The sequence below is a fragment of the Chelonia mydas genome, chromosome 3 (assembly GCF_015237465.2).
Source record: "Chelonia mydas isolate rCheMyd1 chromosome 3, rCheMyd1.pri.v2, whole genome shotgun sequence".
NCBI classification, from domain to species: domain Eukaryota; kingdom Metazoa; phylum Chordata; order Testudines; family Cheloniidae; genus Chelonia; species Chelonia mydas.
In genome coordinates this window covers 171,425,919-171,449,069 of record NC_057851.1, presented here as the reverse complement: position 1 = coordinate 171,449,069, position 23,151 = coordinate 171,425,919, and the positions used below count along the sequence as shown (strand labels likewise).

The 23,151-nt window shown below is 42.9% G+C and overlaps 1 protein-coding gene across 8 annotated transcripts in view; it reads right to left on the bottom strand.

Moving 5' to 3' along the window:
• TTC7A (tetratricopeptide repeat domain 7A) overlaps positions 1-23,151 on the bottom strand; it is a 260,649-nt gene that overhangs the window by 45,161 nt on the left and 192,337 nt on the right. For all 8 annotated transcript variants that reach the window (XM_037895864.2, XM_043543797.1, XM_043543798.1 and 5 more), the window contains one exon: positions 11,446-11,648. In XM_037895864.2, the coding sequence (XP_037751792.1) occupies positions 11,446-11,648 (203 nt within the window). The remainder of the gene's footprint in view (positions 1-11,445; positions 11,649-23,151) is intronic.

Genomic DNA, 23,151 nt, shown 5'->3' with positions numbered 1-23,151 from the left:
TGCTTTTGTTCCTGGGCCAACAAGAGCTGCATGCTCAATGAAGGCTGTGTCAGTAATTCCAGGAAGAAGGATGGGGAAAGAAAGCAATCCATAATCCTTTCCAGTCACCCCTCTAGCTAACCTAGGTATTTCATAGGCAAGCTCCAGAGGGAGCACAGGCTAGACTATATAGGCCATAAGGAACGGGTGGTTCCAACATGGGGCATTTGAGGATAGAGGACTGAATGAAAGGTGAAAATGAGGAGGAACCCTCATCCACATCATCAAAGAGAGAGAGAAATTAAAAGGTCTGCAGTTTATATGGTTTCCAAGGGCCAGATTGTGAATCACTTACTCACACTGGTGAGCAGTTACTCAAAGAAGTAGTTCCACAGACTTTGATGGGACTACTTGAATGAGTACAAGTGTTCATCAATGGGAGTAAGGGTTCCATAATCTCACCCTAATAAAATAGAACAACATTACTTTTTTAGATTAATTTTACTGCCATTAATTTTTATTTGAAAAAGGTGAGATGTATGGATGGGTAGCAAACACTTGGGGATTCTGTGGCATTGCCTATGAAATACAAGTACTGGCATGAAAACAATCTAATTATTATTAAGCATTTCTTAATGCCAGTGGAGTGCTTGCTGCTGTACAAGATACATAATGAAGACAGTCCCTTCTCTGAAGAGCTTATAATGTATTACGTTACAATCTACTTGAATACGTATACTGCATGTACACCTGCTGCATATTGTACTTTGTGCTGCATTTCAGTAGAGTAATGTGCATGGAACAGCTCGGTTCAGTGTGGAAAGAACACAAGCTAGAAAGCTCTTCTGTAACACCTAGAGTCACAATTGTTTTCAGTTAAGTGAAGAAAGAGCCTATTTAACTCCTCTGGCTTTGCCCTTGTATAAAAGTGAAGTTATTGATAAACTGACAGACTCATTCATTGCTAAATTTGTGCCCTCAATTTAAAACAGCAACACTATTCACATTGGAATTTTCCAAATATAGACTTGACAACCTAGTTCTGGAAGCCTGAGGGGAGAGGCATGACTACTTCACTAATTGGGACAATGAGCACTGTCTACAATAGAGTTTTCTCTGAAAACTGACTAGGTCAGTTGGATGGCAAATATACTATGTCAAACAATAACTCCTACCGGTGGAAAAGGTCCTTTTATATCTAACCTTTTTTCCTAATGAATCCAACATTTATATTACTACACACAAAACGTTACATTAAAATTATTAGAAATTCCAAAGTTAAGCATTCAAAAATTTGGAATTGCCAGAATTAAAGTTGTCTTAAGGCTAACCTTAATTCAGCCTCCCTGTGCATATAGATTTCATAGTTTCATAAAGTTTAAGGTCAGAAGGTACCATTAGATCATCTAGTCCAGTGGGGCCCAACCTTATTACGCAGGTGGGTCACATAAACCTGTGGGCCAAACAGATTCTACACCCTTCCTTGTGTAAACTAAAATGATGTAAACATGATGACAAAATGCTAATGTATCGGCCATTATTATATATTGTGTTGAAGCAGGATGCGGGCCTTATGAAATGCTCGGGTGGGCTCTGTATGGCCTGCAGGCCATAGGTCGGGCACCCCTGAGGTAGTCTGACTGCCTGTAGATCACAGGACATTAAATTATACCTGCACTGAATCAAAAACTTTTATTTGGCTAAAGCACGTATTCCAGAAAAGCATCCAATCTTGATTCAAAGACATCAAGAGATTATAATGCAGGTTTTAATTACATGATCACATATAATTTTTTCACAGGATCCCTGTCTCATTCAATGCACAGGATGGACCGTGCTCAGTGAATGATTAGCTATTAAATATTTTATTTTATCCCACATGTGTGGCCCCAGGCCTTATTTACTGCTCACTATTCAAACTCTGCTCTGAAGAGAGAATTGTTCATTTCCTGATGGGCTTTTCTATGGTGCTCATCACTATTAGTATCTGAGTGCTTCAGAATAATTAATTAATATATTTTCAAAAGTCCTCTGAGAGGGAAAGTTTATTGTTATATCCCCATTTTACAGATGGAGAACTGAGGCAGAGAGATTAAAGTATCCTCTAATTTTGGGTGTCCAATTTGAGACATCTGGGGCCTGATTTTTCAGAGTATTTAGCATTATGGAGCACCTCAGACGCCCAAAGCACAGCCCCTGTTGACTTCAACTATACCTGTGAGCGTTCAGCACTTATGCAAATTGGATGCCAGGGTCACAAGTCAGGCACCCAGAAAATGAGGAACATACAGTTAGTGGCCATCTTTGAAAAGTTTAAGTGACTTGCTTAGTGTCACACAATAACTCTGTGGTAGAGACAGCACTAGAATCCAGTTCTCCATGGCAGCATTCTACTGCCTTAACCATGAAACCCTCCTTTCTCTTCCTGCAATCTCTGCCCTCATTCATTATATACCTCTCAACTTAAGGTCACTCTAAGCTGCGTGGCAGTGCAGCAGGGGCCTGGAGAGCAGAGAGATATGAGGTTGGCAGGGACTGGGGAGGGGAGCAAGTTGGGGCATTCAGGGCTGCCGCGGGCCTCTCCCCTGGCTCGGGGAGAGAGGGGCCCGTCCCCCACGGCTCCATGCTGCTGGTGGGGAGGGGGGGGCCCCTCCCCCAGAGCTCCATGCTGCTGGCAGGGAGAGGGCTGGGGGGAGTCTTCTGGCCCCATCTCCGGGGCAGCCTGCCTGCAACCCCAGCTGGAACCCTCACCCCCCCCGCCCTCCAACGCTCTGCCCCAGCCCTTGAGCCCCCTTCACAGCCTGAACTCCTCATCCCCATCCCATCCCCATCCCGGAGCCCTCACCCCCGTACCACAACCCTCTGCCCCATCCCATAGCCCCTTCCTGCACCTGAACCCCTCATCCCCAGCCCCATCCCAGAGCCCTCACTCCCTGCACCCCAACCTTCTGCCTTAGCTCTGAGCCCCCTCCTGCACCCTGAACCCCTCATCCCCAGTCCCATCCCAGAGCCCTCACCCCCACACCCCAACCCTCTGCCCTAGTACTGAGCCCCCTCCCACACTCTGAACCCCTCGCCCCTCCCATTAATTTTGTTATGTGCACCAATATGGAGGTGATTTGTCACACATCACCTCCATATTTGTGCACATAAGAAAATTCATTCCCCACATGAATGGGAAAAATTAGAGGGAACACTGCTCCCAACTTCTGCTACAAATGATGCAGGGTCCTACAGACAATAGCCTCCTTCCTTACCCAACCCTGATTCATCTCCAGAGTAGGTCCATCCTGTGCTCTAAATGAGGCAGGGGTCCTTTGGAAAAAATAGTATGTCGTCATATAATTAATGACTATCAGATTTGTAACATGGGGCTAAAGTAAGGTTGCACAGGCAATTTATCTAGCTTCAACTTCCAGCCATTGGATCTTGTTATATCTTTGTCTGATAGACTGAAGAACCCATTATCGAATACTTGAGTGCACTAGTAGGCACAGACTCTTCTGCCCCTTCTCCCCAAGCTTGATCCCTTTTGTCCTGTCCCCACCAACAAGTCTCTTTTCCAGTCCTGTCACTTCCCCATCCCTGGCTCCTTGTCCCAGTGCCATTCTCCTTGCCTACCCAGTCCCAATCTCCACTCCTCAGGCTTCTCATCCCAGTCCTATGTCCCCCTCGAGGCTCAGGGTCTGAGTCCCAATCTTCCTCCCCACACGCAGTCCCAGTCTCCTTGTGCAGCTCTCAATCACAGTCTCCCTTCCTGGCTCCTCATCCAATCTCAGTCTCCTCCTCAGATCCTTGTCCCAGTCTTTTTGACAGTCAGTCCCAGCTCTACCCCTAAACCCCAGCTCCTTATCAAATCTGCCTTCTCTCCCCCATCAGCCAACTGACTCCCAGTCTCCCCACCGTATCCCTCACTGGCTCCCAAACCCAGCCTCGCCTCCCAACCAGTCCCAGCCACCCAGTCTCCTTGCTTAACCAGTGCCAGCCCCCCCTCGAATTCCCAGTCAGTTTCTCTCCTCCCCACACTAGCCACCTTGTTCCAATCTATTATTTTGCTTCTCCCCAGTCTGGCTTTTAAGAACATAAGAACAGCCCTACTGGGTCAGACCAAAGGTCCCCAGCCCAGTATCCTGTCTTCTGACAGTGGCCAATGCCAGGTGCCCCAGAGGGAATGGACAGAACAGGTAATCATCAAGTTATCCATCCCGTTGCCCATTCCCAGCTCCTGGCAAAGAGAGGCTAGGGACACCATTTCTGCCCACCATTCCTGGCTAATAGCCATTGATGGACCTATTCTCCATGAACTTATCTAGTTCTTTTTTTAACCCTGTTATAGTCTTGCCCTTCACAACATCCTCTGGCAAGGATTTCCATAGGTTGACTGTGCATTGTGTGAAAAAATACTTCCTTTTGTCTGTTTTAAACCTGCTGCCTATAAATTTCATTTGGTGACCCCTAGTTTTTGTGTTATGAGAAGGAGTAAATAACACTTCCCTCTTTACTTTCTCCAGCCATGATTTTATAGACCTCTATCATATCCTGCCTTAGTTGTCTTTTTTCCAAGACTTTTTTGAAAAAGTCCCAGTCTTCTTAATCTCTCCTCATATGGCAGACGCTCCAGGCCCCTAATAATTTTTGTCATCTTTTTCTGAACCTTTTCCAATTCCAATATATCTTTTTTTGAGATGGGGTGACCTCATCTGCACGCAGTATTCAAGGTGTGGGCGTACCATGGATTTATATAGAGGCAATATGATATTTTCTGTCCTATTCTCTATCCCTTCCTTAATGACTCCCAACATTCTGTTCACTTTTTTGACGGCACTGCACATTTTGTCCCTTCTTCACTCGAATCAGGCCTCTTTGCTTTGCCGGGGCGTAAGCAGGGAAGTCACTGAAAGCACAGGAGACCCAGGCTCCTTACTTGCAGTAATGGGGATTCCACCCTAGACCAGGGCAGCTGGAAACAGAAATTACAGGGAAAGACTGATTTCATCCCCGTAGCCCTGAGCTAGAGCATGCTCTGTCACTCTGGGGTGGGGGCGGGGAGGAGAAGATGGCACAGGTGCGGTCTGGTCACAGACAGGGGTTGTAAGGTGCTGAAGCATGCTCAAGTGTACATGGAATCTCTGGAGATTTCAGCGGCTAAATTCTAGCAGTTTCTACTGGGCATGTGTGAACTGAGATTCTTCAAAGGCTTTTCACTTGATTAAATTTAGGTGGATTTTTACAGGGATGGCAAAAGACACATGCTTGATAAAAAGACCATGCATTTGCCAAACTTCAAGCAGAGGAGCATGAGAGTGTCGCAAAGAAAAGATCACCAGATTTTTTTAACGTAAGTAAAGCAATAGTTCCCCCACCCACCCCTTGTTTTGTTCTTAGAAATGGCTGAACCATATTGGCTAAAATTTTCTAAAAAAATTCTGGCATAGAAAATCCTGGCATAGAAAATCTCAGCCCAAATGGTTAAAGTTTGACAAAGTTAGAAGTGGGGCTTCTATTTCTGGGGGTTTATAAAATTTCACTTTTGGGGGGTTTTTAAAGCAATTTTTGAGTTTTATGTAAATGTCCAAATATCTGGGGTTTCTCCTTATACAACCTATAATGAGTAATCTCTTTGTAATGTTCTCTAGTGTGCTGTAACACAGTACTGTTTCAAACAGCATTAGGGAACCTTTGATGCACTCCAACAGGGTCTTCACGGACCAATTAAGGCACAACACATTAGTGCGCTTCACAAATCACCCCGTAGTCTTTATTACTGCTCTATGTAGAAAGCCCTTAGATAGAGGTAACCTTTTCTGGTGTTTATTGAATATACACAAATTTTCTTTTTGCTTTTTGTATAAGAAGCTAGCAAACAGGAATGGCTAACAGGGGAGTTGTTGGAGGAGGAGCATAAGTGGAGGGCTAGGTACACTTAGGATTCTTTAAAACACCCCCTGACAAAACAAAAACATCAACAAAGGAACGAGCTGCGGGAGTAAAAAGAAAATGCAGGCAGAAGTCCAGGAACAGAGTGGAGCTATCCAGTTTATTGCACCCAATGCAGAATGTATGATTACCTACCCTATGGGCAGCTGGTGTATGTGTGCATTTGGTGCAAGGAGCTCCTGGAGCTCAGAGACTGTGTATGGGCTTTGGAGACCAGAGTAGCTGAACTGGAGGAGCTAAGGGAGACAGAGAAGTACATAGATGAAACTTTCCAGGACACAGTAGAGCGGTCCCACCCCTGGTCTGACAACCTCTGTGCTGTTGAAGAGGATGAAAGTCACAGGGAAGGAGAACATCCAGTTAAGCAGAGGGAAATGATCCCATAGCTGGAACGCTCCTTCCAGATGATGTTGTGGTATCCTCTCGCACTGAGGATACCTCTCTGGGGGAGGAAACTCCAGTTATTAGGAAGAGACAGGTATTAGTAATGGGAGATTCGATCATTAGAAACATAGATAGCTGGGTTTCCAATGACCAGGAGAATCACATGGTGACTTGCCTGACTGCTACAAAGGTTGCGGATCTCGAGACATCTAGAAAGACTTATGTTTAGTGCTGGAGAGGAGCCGGTGGTCGCAGTACAAGTAGGTACCAATGACATAGGGAGGGATAGGAGAGAGGTCCTGGAGGCCAAATTTAGGCTGCTAGGTAAGAGACTGAAGTCCAGGACCTCCACAGTAGCATTCTCTGAAAAGCTTCCAGTTCCATGTGCAGGGCCACTTAGACAGCCAGAACTGCAGGGTCTCAATGAGTGGATGAGACGATGGTGGAGGGGTTTACATTTATTAGGAACTGGGGAAACTTTTGGGAAATGGGGACCCTATACAGGAAGGATGGGCTCCACCTAAACTAAAATGGAACCAGATAGCTGGCACTTAAAATTAAAAAGGTCATAGAGCAGTTTTTAAACTAAGGTCTGGGGGAAAGCCGACAGGTGCGGAGAAGCACGTGGTTCGGACAGAGACATCCCTTAGGGGAGGATCTATTAATGGAGATTATCTATGTCCTAGTAAAGAGGAGAGGAGGAAGATGATACAATATAGGTAGGATCTGATGAGAAACAGTCAAATGAAAAAAAGTCCCATTCAATTACATCATGTAATGGCAAACAGCTAAAAAGTGACAAGTTTTTAAAGTGCTTACATTCCAATGCTAGAAGTCTAAATAATAAGATGGGTGAACTAGAGTGCCACATATTAAATGAGGATATTGATATAATGGGCATGACAGAAACTTGGTGAACTGAGGATAATCAATGGGACACAGTTATACCAGGGTACAAAATATATCAGAAGGACAGAATAGGTCGTGCTGGTGGGGGCGTGGCACTATATGTGAAAGAAAGCGTAGAATCAAATGAAGTAAAAATCTTAAATGAACCAAACTGTACCACAGAATCTCTATGGATAGTAGTTCCATGCGCTAATAAGAATAGAGCAGTAGGGACATATTACTGATCACCTGAGCAGGATGGTGATAGTGACTGTGAAATGCTCAGGGAGATTAGAGAGGCTATTAAAATAAAAAAACTCAATAATAATGGTGGATTTCAACTATTCCCATATTGATTCGGGACATGTCACCTCAGGACAGGATGCCGAGCTGAAGTTTCTTGACATCTTAAATGACTGCTTCTTGGAGCAGCTAGTCCTGGAACCCACACGAGGAGAGGCAATTCTTGATTTAGTCCTAAGTGGAGCATGGGATCTGGTTCAAGAGGTGAATATAGCTGGACTGCTTGGAATAGTGATCATAATGTAATTAAATTTAACATCCCTGTGACGGGGAAAACACCACAGCGGCCCAAAACTGTAGCATTTAATTTCAGAAAGGGGGACTACACAAAAATGAGGAAGTTAGTTAAAAAGAAATTAAAAGGCACAGCGCCAAAAGTGAAATCCCTGGAAGCTGCACGGAAACTTTTTAAAGACACCATAATAGAGGCTAAATGTATACCCCAAATTAAAAAACACAGTAAGAGAACCAAAAAAGTGCCACCGTGGCTAAACAACCAAGTACAAGAAGCAGTGAAAGACAAAAAAGCATTCTTTAAAAAGTGGAAGTTAAATCCTAGTGAGGAAAATAGAAAGGAGCACACACACTGGCAAATGAAGTGTAAAAATATAATTAGGAAGGCCAAAAAATAATTTGAAGAACAGCTAGCCAAAGACACAAAAATTAATAGCAATTTTTTTTAAGAACATCTAAAGCAGGAAGCCTGGTAAACAAAACCAGTGGGGCCACTGGACGATCGAGATGCTAAAGGAGCACTCAAGGACGATAAGGTCATTGCGGAGAAACTAAATGCATTCTTTGCATCAGTCTTTATGGCTGAGGATGTGAGGGAGATTCCCAAACCTGAGACATTCTTTTTAGGTGACAAATCTGAGGAACTGTCCCAGACTGAGGTGTCATTAGAGGTGGTTTTGGAACAAATTGATAAACTAATCAGTAATAAGTCACCAGGACCAGATGGTATTCATCCAAGAGTTCGGCAGGAACTTAAAAGTGAAATTGCAGAACTACTAATTGTAGTTTGCAACCTATTATTTAAATCAGCTTCTGTACCAAATGACTGGAGGATAACTAATGTGACGCCAATTTTTTAAAAGGGCTCCGGAGGTGATCCAGGCAATTACAGGACAATAAGCCTGACTTCAGTACCAGGCAAACTGGCTGAAACTATAGTAAAGAACAAAATTGTCAGACACATAGATGAACATAATTTGTTGGAGAAGAGTCAACGTGTTTTTTGTAAAGGGAAATCATGCCTCACCAATCTACTAGAATTCTTTGAGGGGGTCAACAAGCATATGGACAAGGGGGATCCAGTGGATATTTTGTACTTAGTTTTTCAGAAAGCCTTTGGCAAGGTTCCTCACCAAAGGCTCTTAAGCAAAGTAAGCTGTCATGGGATAAGAGGGAAGGTCCTCTCATGAATCCGTAACTGGTTAGAAGAGAGGAAACAAAGGGTAGGAATAAATGGTCAGTTTTCAGAATGGAGAGTGGTAAATAGTGGTGTCCCCCAGGGATCTGTACTGGGACAAATCCTATTCAACATATTCGTAAATGATCTGGAAAAGGGGGTAAACAATGTGGTGGCAAAATTTTCAGATGATACAAAACTACTCAAAATAGTTAAGTCCCAAGCAGACTGTGAAGCGCTACAAAAGGATCTCACAAAACTGTGTGACTGGGTAACAAAATGGCAGATGAAATATAATGTTGGTATATGCAAAGTAATGGATATTGGAAAACATAATCCCAATTATACATATAAAATGATGGGGTCTAAATTAGCTGTTACCACTCAAGAAAGATCTTAGAGTCATTGTGGATAGTTCTCTGAAAACATCCACTCAATGTGCAGCGGCAGTCAAAAAAGCAAACAGAATGTTGGGAATCATTAAGAAAGGGATAGATAATAAGACAGAAAATATCATTTTGCCTCCATATAAATCCCTGGTACGCCCACGTCTTGAATACTGTGTGCAGATGTGGTCGCCTCATCTCAATAAATATATATTGGCATTGGCAAAGGGCAACAAAAATGATTAGGGATATGGAATGGGTTCTACATGAGGAGCAATTAATAAGACTGGGACTATTCAGCTTGGAAAAGAGATGACTAAGGGGGGATATGATAGAGGTGTATAAAATCATGATTGGTGTGGAGAAAGTAAATAAGGACGTGTTATTTACTCCTTCTCATAACACAAGAACTAGGGTCACCAAATGAAATTAATAAACAACATGGTTTAAAACAAACAAAAGGAAGGATTTTTTTCACACAACGCACAGTCAACCTGTGGAACTCCTTGCCAGAGGATGTTGTAAAGGCCAAGACTATAACAGGGTTCAAAAAAGAACTAGATAAGTTCATGGAGGATAGATCCATCAATGGCTATTAGCCAGGATGGACAGGGATGGTGTCCCTAGCCTCTGTTTTCCAGAAGCTGGGAATGAGCGACAGGGGATGGATTACTTGATGATTACCTGTTCTGTTCATTCCCTCTGGGGCACCTGGCATTGGCCACTGTTGGAAGACAGGATATTGGGCTTGACAGATCTTTGGTCTGACCGAGTATGGCCGTTCTTATGTTCTTAAGGGTATTTTATCTGTATTTATCAGTTAAAACTGAAAATCAGAATCCCTAATGATAAGGAACTGAAAACAAGGTCTTATAATAGGAAGTACTAGCAAACCTTAATTGTAGGTGGTGCTACCATCCCTGCCTAAACTACAATACAATAATGAAAGCTATTGATAGCTATAAACTGATGGGTGCTCCTACATTTCTGATTTTTCTGCATTCATGACACTAAACAGAAGAAAAACTGTCCCTTACTATGGTCTCCTTTCAGGTGCTTGACCGATCTAGTACAGTATGGACCATGTATTTCATTAATCAAGAGAGATTCTATTGTGAAGACCCTCCCCCTCCCTACTCCTGAATCTAGAACCCATAACTTCATTGCAGCAACCTAAGAACATGGTTATCTGAAAAAGTGATATCACAGCAGCATTAAGGATATAAACTCGGGGTGATACGGGAGCTGCTTTGTTATCTTCTCCCAATTAGCTGTACTGCAGCTGTTTGTTTCCTAGTTGTGCATCCAGGGCTTTACACTGATTATTCATTATTACCATATCCCTCTCTTGTTGCCTGCAGCTCCCATTGCTCTAATCTCTCCAACTGCCTTTTCAGTTTGGTTTTATCCTCTTGTGCGTTTGATACTTCCAATTTGGAGTCCCCTACAAATTTGATCATGGTTGAATTTTTGCTAAAGAAACACAAAATAGCCAACAAAGAAAGACACAAAGCAGCCACATGGAGTACAGAGTAATTCCACCTTGAAGTTCTCTATGAATCACAGGCTGAAAGCTACAGGCCGAGTATATATACATTTTTGTTTCTATGATGATGAAGAACAAAAATATCCCCACTTTGCAGTTCTCCAAAAAAATCAAAGGGATCTAGCACAGGGCCTATGCACCACTCAAATCCTATTCAAGGCTGTAAGTGGGGAATTTTACCCTAAAACCATAGCTTGGTTCAGTTTTGGGTAGGTTCAGTTTTGGTTCAGATTTATAAACATTTTGCATGTATCTGCAAACATTCACTTCAAACCATATTTTCAAATGTAAGTGCACTGCTTAATAAAATGCACGGCTTTTCGTACGAAGCACATCTAAGATGATAATAAAGCAGTAAATTAACTTCCAAACTATCAATGTTGCAGCAATTAAAATATTTACGTCTGACACAAGTTCTGATGAGTTAAAGACTTTCAACCCAATCCTGAATTAGGAGGTTCAAGCTATCCAAATGATTCTTGGAATAAAGTAACTCACCCTCTGCATTAGAGAGACAATGGCATCCACTGCTGCTGTCAGACTCTTTCCCTCTTATTACAGTTAACCAGGAGCATAAACACCATAATGAAGCTGAGCCCCTGAAAACTCACCAGGCTGTGCATAATTTCCACTCCAGCTGGATTCACTGTAAGTGCCTCATCATACAATTGCTTAGCCTCCTCCGAACTGCCTTTCATCTCTGCAAGTCTCCCACGCATGTACAGCACAGTGTGAGATGTGGGGAAAAGACTAGCTGCCTCCTGGATACAAAAGCCTGCTTCTTCGAGATGCCATTGTTCCATGAAGAGTTCAGCTACAAAACAAAAACTACCATTAGTTTAAATAATTCAGTAACCTTTATACTTGTAATAATTACACTTTCTCCCTTAAACACATTAAATTAGAAGGTCTGGATCCTGCAGATGCTTACTATTATGGTTAGTGCTTACTACTGTGAGTAGCTCCATTGAATCGAGACTAATCTTAGCAGTAAGCATAGAGAAAGGTCTCAATTCAGGAAAGCATTCCTGGCAAACTTTAAGCACATCCTTAAAGTGCTGTCCTGAAAAGGGACAGACTTAAGTATGTACTTAAATGTTTTCTGAACTGGAGCTAAATATGTGCTGGATCTGGCCCTAAAAGAGCAGTATGAGTAGCTATGTAAGGCTATTGCCAAACAGATGGAAGGAAGGCAGAATAAGAAGTCATGGTTGTCTGGTGGGAGGTTTGACAATGTCAGAGTAATAGGATACATTTAACTGAGGGGGCAGTTTCCTTATTTAAAGGGGAACTCCAAACTTGATTTTTGTTAAACGGACTAATTTCTCTCAGTGAGTTTTCTGATTCTCTATAAAGGTCTATATTCTGTATATTATAAACATATTATATATTAAATGTCATATTTATTATTAAGAAACACAAGCATGCACTTGCCATAAAGATAGAGATCTTAAATGAAGTCACTAACTGAAAATGCGATTGTTTTGCTGTTTACTTTCCTCACCAAGTAGCAATTGTACTAATGCTTTTCTCGCAAAGAAAAAATGGAACAAGCATACTAATGCACTCTACTGACACTAACAATTTGTTTGTTAATGTAAACACTGAAAAAGATTTATTATGAACTAAATCCAACTCCTAATATTCTGAAAAACCTCAAAAAGGCTTCACAACAGGACATTCAGATTTCATTGAGCCATGTATTTGAAATGGGAGCTTCTAATATTAAAAACAAATACAGTAGTTCTCATTACTGCCACCAGGGAAAAGCAGCCTCAGTTTCTTTGTTCTATCACCTGGTCATGTTACCTGTGCTAATCAGCTGTGGAGGCTGCTGGACTCATTTTTGTATTCATTCCATATTATAGTAAGCTGCAGCCTTTTAAAAGCTTGGTTCAAAATTTTCAAACTCAGGTGCTAAAGGGAGGCAACTGATTCCATATTTCAACACCAATTTAAATGGCCAGATTTTCAGAGGCAATGAATAACTTCAACTACAAGAGAAGTCAACGGGAGCTGTTGGGGCTCAGCACTTCTGAAAATTAGGTGTCAAACCTTTGGACACCCTAGTCTGAAAATACTGTCCGTAGCTTGTTGGATGACACAGATGCTTCAAGGGATTGGTAAGGAGATACGGAGCTTTCTGTCTGCATGTGAACAGATCAAAAATACATCACAGGTTGGTAGCAACCAAAAGTTATTGCCATCTGAAGGCTGTTCCATAGCCTATCTGAAATAAGATTGTGGCCTCAGTCTACATTGCAAGTGGCACTTATTAGCAGACTTCAAGTGGTCAAATAAGGAAGGGATACAATTTCTGAACCCCATCTAAACCCTGAGGGTGGTCTTTCCAGGTCATGGGTGGGACACTGTGGAGAAGCTTGCACATAGTTGGCCATGCCTGAGCTGTATGTAGATAAATGATGCCATTCTCCAGGGTTATCAATATTTCTCCTTTCATAAGCAAAACATTCAGCTTTTAAAAGGAGCTCACTTTTTAAAAGAGGCTCATATACTCTGAAAAGTTCTGTGTATTATTTGCAGGAAAGAAACTGCATGCTTAACCAGAATAAAATCTCGGCATACACTTCCTTCCCAAGGCTCCAGGGGGATGCAGATATCTCATTAAGCTGAGGACATGCTGAACCTTATTCCAATTTTGTGGGCAGGCAATATTTTACTTGCTCTTCCCAAAGCGAACAATGTTTTCCTGCCAAGTGTTGCATGGCAGCTGAGGATGTGCATATGGTAACAATGCTGACTTGGGTATGCAAAGTGACAATTCACAGCCTGAAGAAAAATACATTGTTTGCTAGCACAGAAGTAAGAAGCAGCACAAGACCAGGGATGAAGTTAATGGGAGTTTCACCACTGATTTCGATGGGGTCAGGATTTTACCCCAGTTATTAAGGGCCAACACCTGCACTCAGCTAGGAATAAGTTGCCAGCAGTAACATCCTTTAGGTTTGCAGGGAGGAAGAGGAGCACCCAGCACCTAGAAGACCTTGATTCAACAAACTACTTAAGCACGTGTCTAATTTAAAGCACTTGAGTAGACCCACCGAAATAATTTGAAGTTAGGCACATGCTTAAGTACTTTTCTCAGTCGGGACCTGAATGAAGATAACAACAGTGGAAATATTGCATATGCATATTACCATCTTAGTTGCTCTGCTACCAACCAAAACAAAATGCAACTCAGACCATATAAGGTAAGAATGAAGGTCAGAAGGGAAGAATGTGAGATTACTTACAGCCTGTAACACAAAGTATGCAATGTGAAGAGTACTTATTCTTCCTTTTAGCTGTGCCTGTGTGTCTGTAAATCCTCTGCAGTAATCACAATTATTAAAACAACTTGGAATCTAAGTAAGATACACAAATTGTATTTTATGGTATGGTAATGTAACATATTAAACTTCAGTCCATTTCTTTGCAGGCTCAAAAGTCAAAAGATGATTTAATGGTGTGGGAAGTTAATTTGCACAAACATCCAACTCTGCACCTTGTTTTTCTTTTCTAACAGATCGATTAAGAATAAGGACCTTCCTGACAGAAGCACAACGGAAGTGCTTTTGGGTTGGAGAAGCAAGTAAGGAAAGGAAAGCACCTAGCCAACTAAAAGATACCAAGGGAAATATTTTAGGCTTACATGTTTCCTAGAAATTTATTTTACACTTCTATTAGTCATTCACTCTATTTACAGATGAAAAAGATGCATTTATAATCAAAATTGAAAAACCAAGGAGTCATTTAATCTACCTGGTTAATTCTCCCACCCCTTCACCATTATACTAAATATTGCCCTAGTATTGCCACATTAGCACAGTCCAACACATAGAATCACATAGCATGCTCCCTTGCATCATCTTGCTTTCCATACATTTCTGACTGGTTACTCTGTTGGTACACTGGCAAGCCCCTAATAGGCAGCTCTATTTGGAAAAGTTGCAACACCAGGTACATGCCCCAGAGCAGTCCAGGGGGTTGCTCCTCAGATGGAGTGAATAGAGTAAGATGGTAGATGTGATCTGCATTTCCTTACTTGTGAAAGGTTCTTAGTTTCAATGAAGTCATGCAGGAGTGTTAAACTGCTGGAGTGAGGAATTACTCTTCCTTCTGTGTTATTTACAGCTTATGATTCCAAACAGGCTATATCCACTGGTATGGACACAGTACGTTTCTCACAGCACAGCTATAAGTTTGACAGCTCCAGTGTCAATCACCCTCATAAAGGCCCAATTAGAACAATGTAGTTGCGCCATATTAAACTGGGCTAAATGACCAGGGGTTCTCAGAGTGCTTCACAGTGAGACTACGTAAAAGAAAGATCATCTCAACCACTGCCTCTTCTACCAACTTCCCAGGGCCAACAGCAGCAACTGCTACCATGGACAGTTATTAGGAAGAATTCAGGCGTTTTTAACAAGGCTGTGTCTGGGTGGATTGAGAGGGAGAAAACAACCCTGCACTGCCTCCTTTCCCTCTGCTTTTGAAGCCCAATCCTGCATCCACTGAAGTCAATGGGAACAGTCCAAGTTACTTCAATGGGTGAAGAATTGGCCCCTTAATCTCTTCTTCCCATTTGCTCTGTTCCTTTCTCTCCTTTGTTCCCCTGCACATGTTGCCCAGCCACCTATCCCTTTTCTCCCCTGCTCCCGTGGACACTCCTCTCTCGCTAGTGGCTCCAGACACCTCTGACAACATTCTGTAATCACTATTTCCACTGGTCGCTCCAGTCTTAATCCTGGGTTTGGTGTGAGAGGCGGGTTCACATAGCCTTTCCTATGTAGCAACAACCCTGAATAGGCTGGCTCCACCTCCTTGCTTCCAGCCATTTCCGCTGGCATCCAGTCTCATCTACATTTAGTTGGAACCAAGGAAAAGCGCCAACATCAAACCACCTACCAGCAGCAAATACTCTGCAGACCACACTTTGAGAACTTCTGCCTTAGACTCTCTATCTGTTTAGTTCTTTGACAGCATCCTGTTAAATAGTTCATCTAAATAGAATAATAGCCATTTCTACATCAAAGAGCAATTAAGAGTTTAGTGTTGGACCTTAAACTATGACTTTATTCTGGGGCATGGCGTGTTTCAAAGTGGTATAAAGAATGATTCTCCCTGTCACCAAAGAATCCTTTTCACAGAGGTAGGAACAACGGGAATTCTATCCAAAGGAACAAAAGATACTTTAAGTGACTTTCTTAATGTGATCCACCCAGAGCAAAATCTCAATCCTTCTGAAGTTTGAACACATTCACTGGTATCGGAGATGCAATGTTTAACTCTGACAGCTGCCCCAAAGCTGACTGCACCATTCCATTCTGTGTGTCAGCTGGATCTGAAATACTGATCTAAGCATCATCTGCATAAACAATACTGCTGCAAACTACAGTGCTTAAATAATGCTACAAATACCACACAGTAAAATGACCATGGGGGGAAGCCTTGGGGGACCTCCTCTCCCCATACTGTAAGAAGATGACAGTTCCTACAATTATATGTGGTCATATATTTTCTGTTCCACTGAATTCATTTGTTTTCAGAAGCTGTTGGCATTTGGTACCTCAACAGCCCGTGGCCTTGTAGACAGAGCCACTTCTTTGTGACTGTTATGCTTTCATCAGTGATTAGTCTCTTTATTGCCCCTGAAGAGAGATCTTTTTGCTTCTGTAAGAGACCTTAATGTTTAATCATCAACCAATCCTGTCTGCCATTATCACATTATTATGCACAGGGCTGAGGATTCAGGGGCAAGTTAGCCAGAGGATTCTCTGGGATACATCCTAAACCTTACTGACTCATTTGATATAAAATGTATATGCTGGGAAGGTGGAGATGGTGAAATCATCATGTATTCCCAAGTCAGCTGCAGAAGCAGAACCTAGCTGCTTATTTCTTTGAACCCTGATAATTGATTTAGATTCTCAAGGCTGTCTTTGCAAGGAAAAGGGCTAGAAAATACCTGTAAAATGGAATCTGAGGGAGTGACATACATTTCTTATTTCAAAAACAATAGGGTGCTCGGTCACAGGCTACACAGGGCCCAAAGGATGACTCAGCAACTTTGTTTACAAAAGTTGCATAATAATGACACAGAGTTATGTGTATATGTCACAGAGAAAGACACAGAATTACAACAGGTCACTTGTCATACCAATGGTTGCCAATGTGGAGTCCCTGTGGGGATCTGCCATGGGTCATGCATGGTCACCAAATGAAATTAATAGGAAGCAGATTTAAAACAAACAAAAGGAAGTATTTCTTCACACAACAGATAGTCAAACTGTCGAACTCTTTCCCAGAGGATGTTGTGAAGGGCAAGACTATATAACAGGGTTCAAAAAAGAACTGTCTGCCCAAAGCTGGGAATGGGAGAGGGGGGATGGATCACTTGGTGATTACCTGTTCTGTTCATTCCCTCTGGGGCACCTGGCCTTGGCCACTGTTGGAAGACAGGATACTGAGCTAGATGGACCTTTGGTCTGACCCAGTATGGCCGTTCTTATATTCTTATGATCTGTCCCATAAGCCAGGGCTGGAATGTGCCAGAACAGTATTCTGGCACTTTTGCTGCATGGAGGATGCCATTTTGTTCTCAAAATGGCATCCTCAGCACAGCATGAGCTCACATGCACTGTGCGTGAGAGATCGTGTTGGCGGGGACGTTCCCATGCTGGCAGGTGCATTCTGGTAGTAATGCAAATGAAAGGGGTTCAGGACAGTTAGGCGCCAAAGGGGTCCTTGGAAAAAAAAGTTTGGAAACCACTTCTCTATAGTATGGCTCATTCCAAACAAAGCGGTTGCAAAATGTACCAAAGAGCCATATTAAACTTAGGGGCAAATCCTTTAAGTGAGCACGTAATGACCGTCATTTTGGCCGACACATCGTAGGTTGTACTGGGAACCTCCAGAGCTAAAAGCATCAGTCGCTACAGTTTGAGCTAAAAATGTACCTGTATCTGGGGGCTGTAACACACACACTCTGTGGATCAGTATGGCGCAGAACACTCACTGACCAGAGGTTGTATGCACATAAGACCCAAAAAGCAGGAGAGCTGCCAAAGTCCTTCTGTGTGGGGGGCAGCCAAGGGCAGTCTGCCTGGAGAGGCCCTGCATAACTGGCCCACATTGAACCACTGCTCCATGGCAGCAGGGAGGCAGGGCAAGGATGGTCGAGGGCCACATGTCCACACATGATGCAGACCCCAAGCAGGGTCAGTGCAGTGGTCCAAATCCACTACTAAGGCCAGGGACATCCAATTACTTTTAAATAGTAATTATTTTTTAATCATAACATAATTAACCTGTTGAACTCACTGCTAAAAGACTTCATTAAAGCTAAGAGCTTAAAATGATTCTAAGAAAGATCAGACATTTATATGGATAAGAACATCCACAGTTACATTATACAGGGTAAAAATGTACACAGAATATAAACTGTCATGATGTAGGGCAGAAGCCAAACACTAACTGATGGCAGGAAGAAAGTTCTCCTATGGGCAGGGTGTTGTTTTTTTTTTAATTATAAGATTTTTTGCACCTTTCCCTGAAGCATCTGGTAGTGGCTGCTGTCAAAGACAGGACACTGGAGTAGCTGTACCACTGGTCTGATCCTGTATGACAATTCCCAAGGTCCTATGATCAGGAGTGTTTTCCATAGCTGGCATGTGAAAATGTCCTGCTTTTTTCATAAGTGGTTTGTGTGTGCACCTTATTCCCATCTAAGGCCCTGATCCTGAGAGATGCTGACCAACTGGGAGTTGCAGGTGGTCTATACCTCTCAGGTGTGGCCCTAACTCTGGAACTCTCTTTAGCCATCATCTGCGAGGCACCAAGCCATTACCGTACTTTTTACTGGTGGACCCTGAAGATTATTTAGTTTATGTAATTTTAATGTTCTTTTGCCTTCTTTCTAGGGGCTGGGTTTTGGAAAAAGTATAGGCATGTAGGATTTGCCACCTTCTATCAGATTACTGGTCCACAAAGTCCAGTATCCTGCTTTTGGCAGTGACCAATATCTGATGCCTCAGAGGAAGGTGAAAGAAATCCATAATGTGCAGAACTGACTATGAGGAGAAGAGTCCTTTTGGTTTCTCTGGGCTGTTTACAAGAGATGTTGGATGGAGGTAATGGCAAGACAGAGATGAACCCAACCATCCCCATGGTTCAGAGGTGTTTGCATTTGAGAGTTTAGCTCAGGCTCCTTTCTAAACAGACACTTGGCCTATGCTGGAGGAGCCTGGAGCAGGGTCTACTAAACTGGAAGACCTAGTGATACCAACGACGGCTTCCTTCCTTCAACAATAACATTTCACAGGGAACAAGGGCACCTCACATTATTGCTCCTTCCATCCAGATTCAACATGAAATGTAATCCACACCTCCTATTAAACATTCCAGGCTAGGAGAGTAAATACTATGGGGCAGCCTTCCTTATTGTGAATCTTTGTTCAGCTGCATACTTGCTTTGTAGTAAATGCTCTGATGTTAAGCATAAGTCTTCTTCCCCCTCTCCCAGGCTCCAGCTTCTTGTATTTATCTAGTTTATGTGACTGGAAAGAACACCCAGCAAACCTGCAGCATTTTAAAAGCTCAAGAATTCAAGTAATGAATGGGCAATTCTAAAATTTCAAAGCACTTTTTGAAACAAAAATATTTAAACTGCTTCAGCAGCTGCTACCACATTGTAGGATAATGGCTGATCCTCGAGATCTCACCAAAGCTGGTAAAGAAATCTTACAAATCTTAAACAACTTCAGCAACAACGCAATGTTTGAGGGGGCTTAGGGTCATTGCAAACTAAGGAGGGAAAGCATCTAAAACACTTGTGCAAACAGCACTAATGTGAGTACTACTGGTTGATCTGCATGGCATTACATAAGAATATTTGGAGAAAATAGGCTACGCCCTTTCCTGTCCCCTCCATCGTTCTATTTCCTGCCATAGCATCTGTGATGTGGCTGTGTGGATCCTGGCCCGTCAGGGCTGAGGATTCCAAGCCTTAGCCCCGCAACACTTTCTTGTGGAACAAGGTCCATCTCCTCTAACGTAGCTCCTGTTTCCCAGGAATTGGCCCATAATAAATAAAATTAAAAGTATTTTGTGAAGGAAGAAAAACCTTCTACTGTAGATAAGACCAGGGAGCAGATGTTTTCCATTAGCTAACTGTGCCATTCTGCATTGGCTCTCCTCACATTTATGGCACATTCACTGTAATATCTGTACAGGGTAAATTGCTGACATGTTTACTGAGTTAGAAAGTGGCTCTCCCAAACTCACCACATTCTGATGGGGGTGGAATAATTCTCCTAGTAATTTCTTTTTAAGTGTATCTCTGAAAAAAGTCAGCTAGAGATCTACCTGCTAAAATTTGTAGATTGTGTTTAGCAGGCATCTAACCAATCCCATATCAAATTACAAGAGGTACTTTGCTGTGAGTAGCCATATTTGGTAAAGTACTGGGTTAGGCAAGAAGCTAATTGTTAGATTAAGAGTGCTAGTAATGGCAAACAAAGTGGACGCTGTAGTCAAAAGAAAAGCATAAAATAATATAGCCACACAGTTTGAAGTAACAGAGCTCTCCTTATTAAGACGGGCTTGCAGTATTCAAAGGCTAGTACGCAGATAAGGCACACAGTTATTAGTAGCCAGCATCAAAACCACAAAGTTCAGAGTAGAAATAGCTCTACAGAACAAAGATATTTGAAAGTTTTAAAACATTGCTTTTCTGTGATAACACGTCACTCTGACACAAAAGCCATCTTGTTGAAAGGATTTAATAAAACTCAAGGTGAGGCTCAACCCTAAACCTGAACTTTAATTTTTTTAGTTGTTCCCTTTGCAGAATAACCACTTTTATGTTTTCAAAAAAAGATGGAAAAGAGCACTGACAAGATATTAACAGGGAAAAGCTGGTGAGAACATTCCCTAGGCCAGATTTCTTTCTGCAATGGATTAGCAGCCCTATAAACATTAACTTCTCAGATCCCTCTTTCAGAATACACGTTTATACACCCACAGTGACTGGCAAATAGAATTGTAGAAGATTAGGGCTGGAAGAGACCTCAGGAGGTCATCTAGTCCAACCCCCTGCTCAAAGCAGGACCAACACTAACTAAATCATCCCAGCCAGGGCTTTGTCAAGCCGGGCCTTCTAAACCTCTAAGGATGGAGATTTCACCACCTCCCTAGGTAACCCATTCCAGGGCTTCAACACCATCCTAGTGAAAAAGTTTTTCCTAATATCCAACCTAGACCTCCCCCACTGCAACTTGAGACCATTTTTCCTTGTTCTGTCATCTGCCACCACTGAGAACAGCCTAGCTCCATTCTCTTTGGAACCTCCCTTCAGGCAGTTGAAGGCTGCTATCAAATCCCCCCTCATTCGTCTTTTCTGCAGACTAAGTAAGCCCAGTTCCCTCAGCCTCTCCTCATAAGTCATGTGCCCCAGCCCCCTGATCATTTTCATTGCCCTCTGCTGGACTCTCTCCAATTTGTTTACATCCCTTCTGTAGTGGGAGCCCCAAAACTGGACAAAATAATCCAGATGTGGCCTCACCAGTGCCGAATAGACGGGAATAGTCACTTCCCTCGATCTGCTGGCAACACTCCTACTATGCAGCCCAATATGCTGTTAGCCTTCTTGGCAACAAGGGCACACTGTTGACTCATATCCAGCTTCTCATACTATTCTGATGGTATTCATAGCTAGGGTTCTTAATAGTAAAAGTACTGCATACCATTTGCAAAGCACAGCAGGGGGATTACTTACAGCTTCCTCTGGTGTGGGGATGGGGCAGTATTTTTTAAAGTTATTATTAATTTATTTTGTTTTGCAATAGTGACCTGAGGCCACTCAGATCAGAATTGGGCCCTCAATGTATTATCTGCTGTACAAACATAAAATAAAGGAAAATTTGAAACAGGGTGCATGTGCCCCTCCCCCAAGAAGGGGAAGTAATGTTTAATCAACTCTCAAAAGGGAAAGCCTGAGTGCAAACTGACTATCTTGGAAGGAGTAGTAGTCAGTTGGAACTTGTTGAAGGAGACTTTGAAAGGGGCAGCATGGACCTGGGTTCCCAAGAAGAACCCGACGCACAGCCTGGCCCCTGTTTCAGGACTGCTTTTAAACGCATGCTTAAGCCCCCTTCCTGAAGACAAATGTTCTGCTGAACTGAGGCCCTGGTGAGGAGCTGCTTCTAGGACCTGCAGCAAAAAGCATTTAGGCTTATTAATACAAATACCTTGACAGGACTGTTGACACCTTTAAGAAAAGCTATTATGCCAAGGACTAAGGCTTGTTATTAAAAACCCAGAATCAGACAAACCCCAGCTGCCTGAAGGCACGGGTATGCACTTGATTGTGTGCTGGGACCTTGAAGTGGCAATAGGCTGCGGGGAGGGATAGCTCAGTGGTTTGAGCATTGACCTGCTGAACCCAGAGTTGTGGGTTCAATCCTTGGGGGGGCCATTTAGGGATCAGGGCAAAAATTGGGGATTAGTCCTGCTTTGAGCAGAGGGTTGGACTAGATGACCTCCTGAGGTCCCTTCCAACCCTGATATTCTATGAAAACATGTACTTTCAAAGTTTCCAAGTTTTGATCATTTATGGTAACAATTCCATTCTACTCAGGTTCCTATACCACACTTATCATATGGTAGCTGCGCACCTTCCAAAGATGCAACATGACTTGCATCTGTCAACTGTGATTTCCTTTCCCTCTTGGGGTTTGTTACCATAGATATAATCTGAGGGCTATTATGTCTGATGTCTTTACGTGCAAAGGCAAGGTTGAAAAGCTGCTTCATATACTTGGAGCGGAAGGTGGAGAGGTTTGGGTTAGTTCTTAGTTTTTGCAGGAGTTCATTCCACAGTCTTGGACTGAACCCCAAGAAAGCTGTCACCTGCACAGATGAGTTTACCCTAGTGGTAGACAGGTCCACTGTGCCTGAGGAGTTGAGGATGGTTTGCATTATGGAGCATGAGGTGGTATTTAGGATCGATTTGTCCCATAGTTGTTTGCTTTGGTTAATGAAATTGTAGTCTATTATGAAGAAAAGGACTGTTTTAGTAAGGCACATATTAATATGGGACAGATTGGGGACTGGATTTGTCCAGGAGATCCTGGTCTTCAGAGGGGCGAGGGGAATCCCAGGCTCTGGGGGCAGGTGTCCAAGGGGCTATTGGGCTCTGTGTAGTGGTGCACTGTGTGAGGCAGGCACACGGGAGACGCTGTGGGAGCCCCCAGGATTAGCTTGCTGCACTCCTGCCCCTGCACTCAGCGCCTCAGCTGCCACAGGGGGAAGAGCCC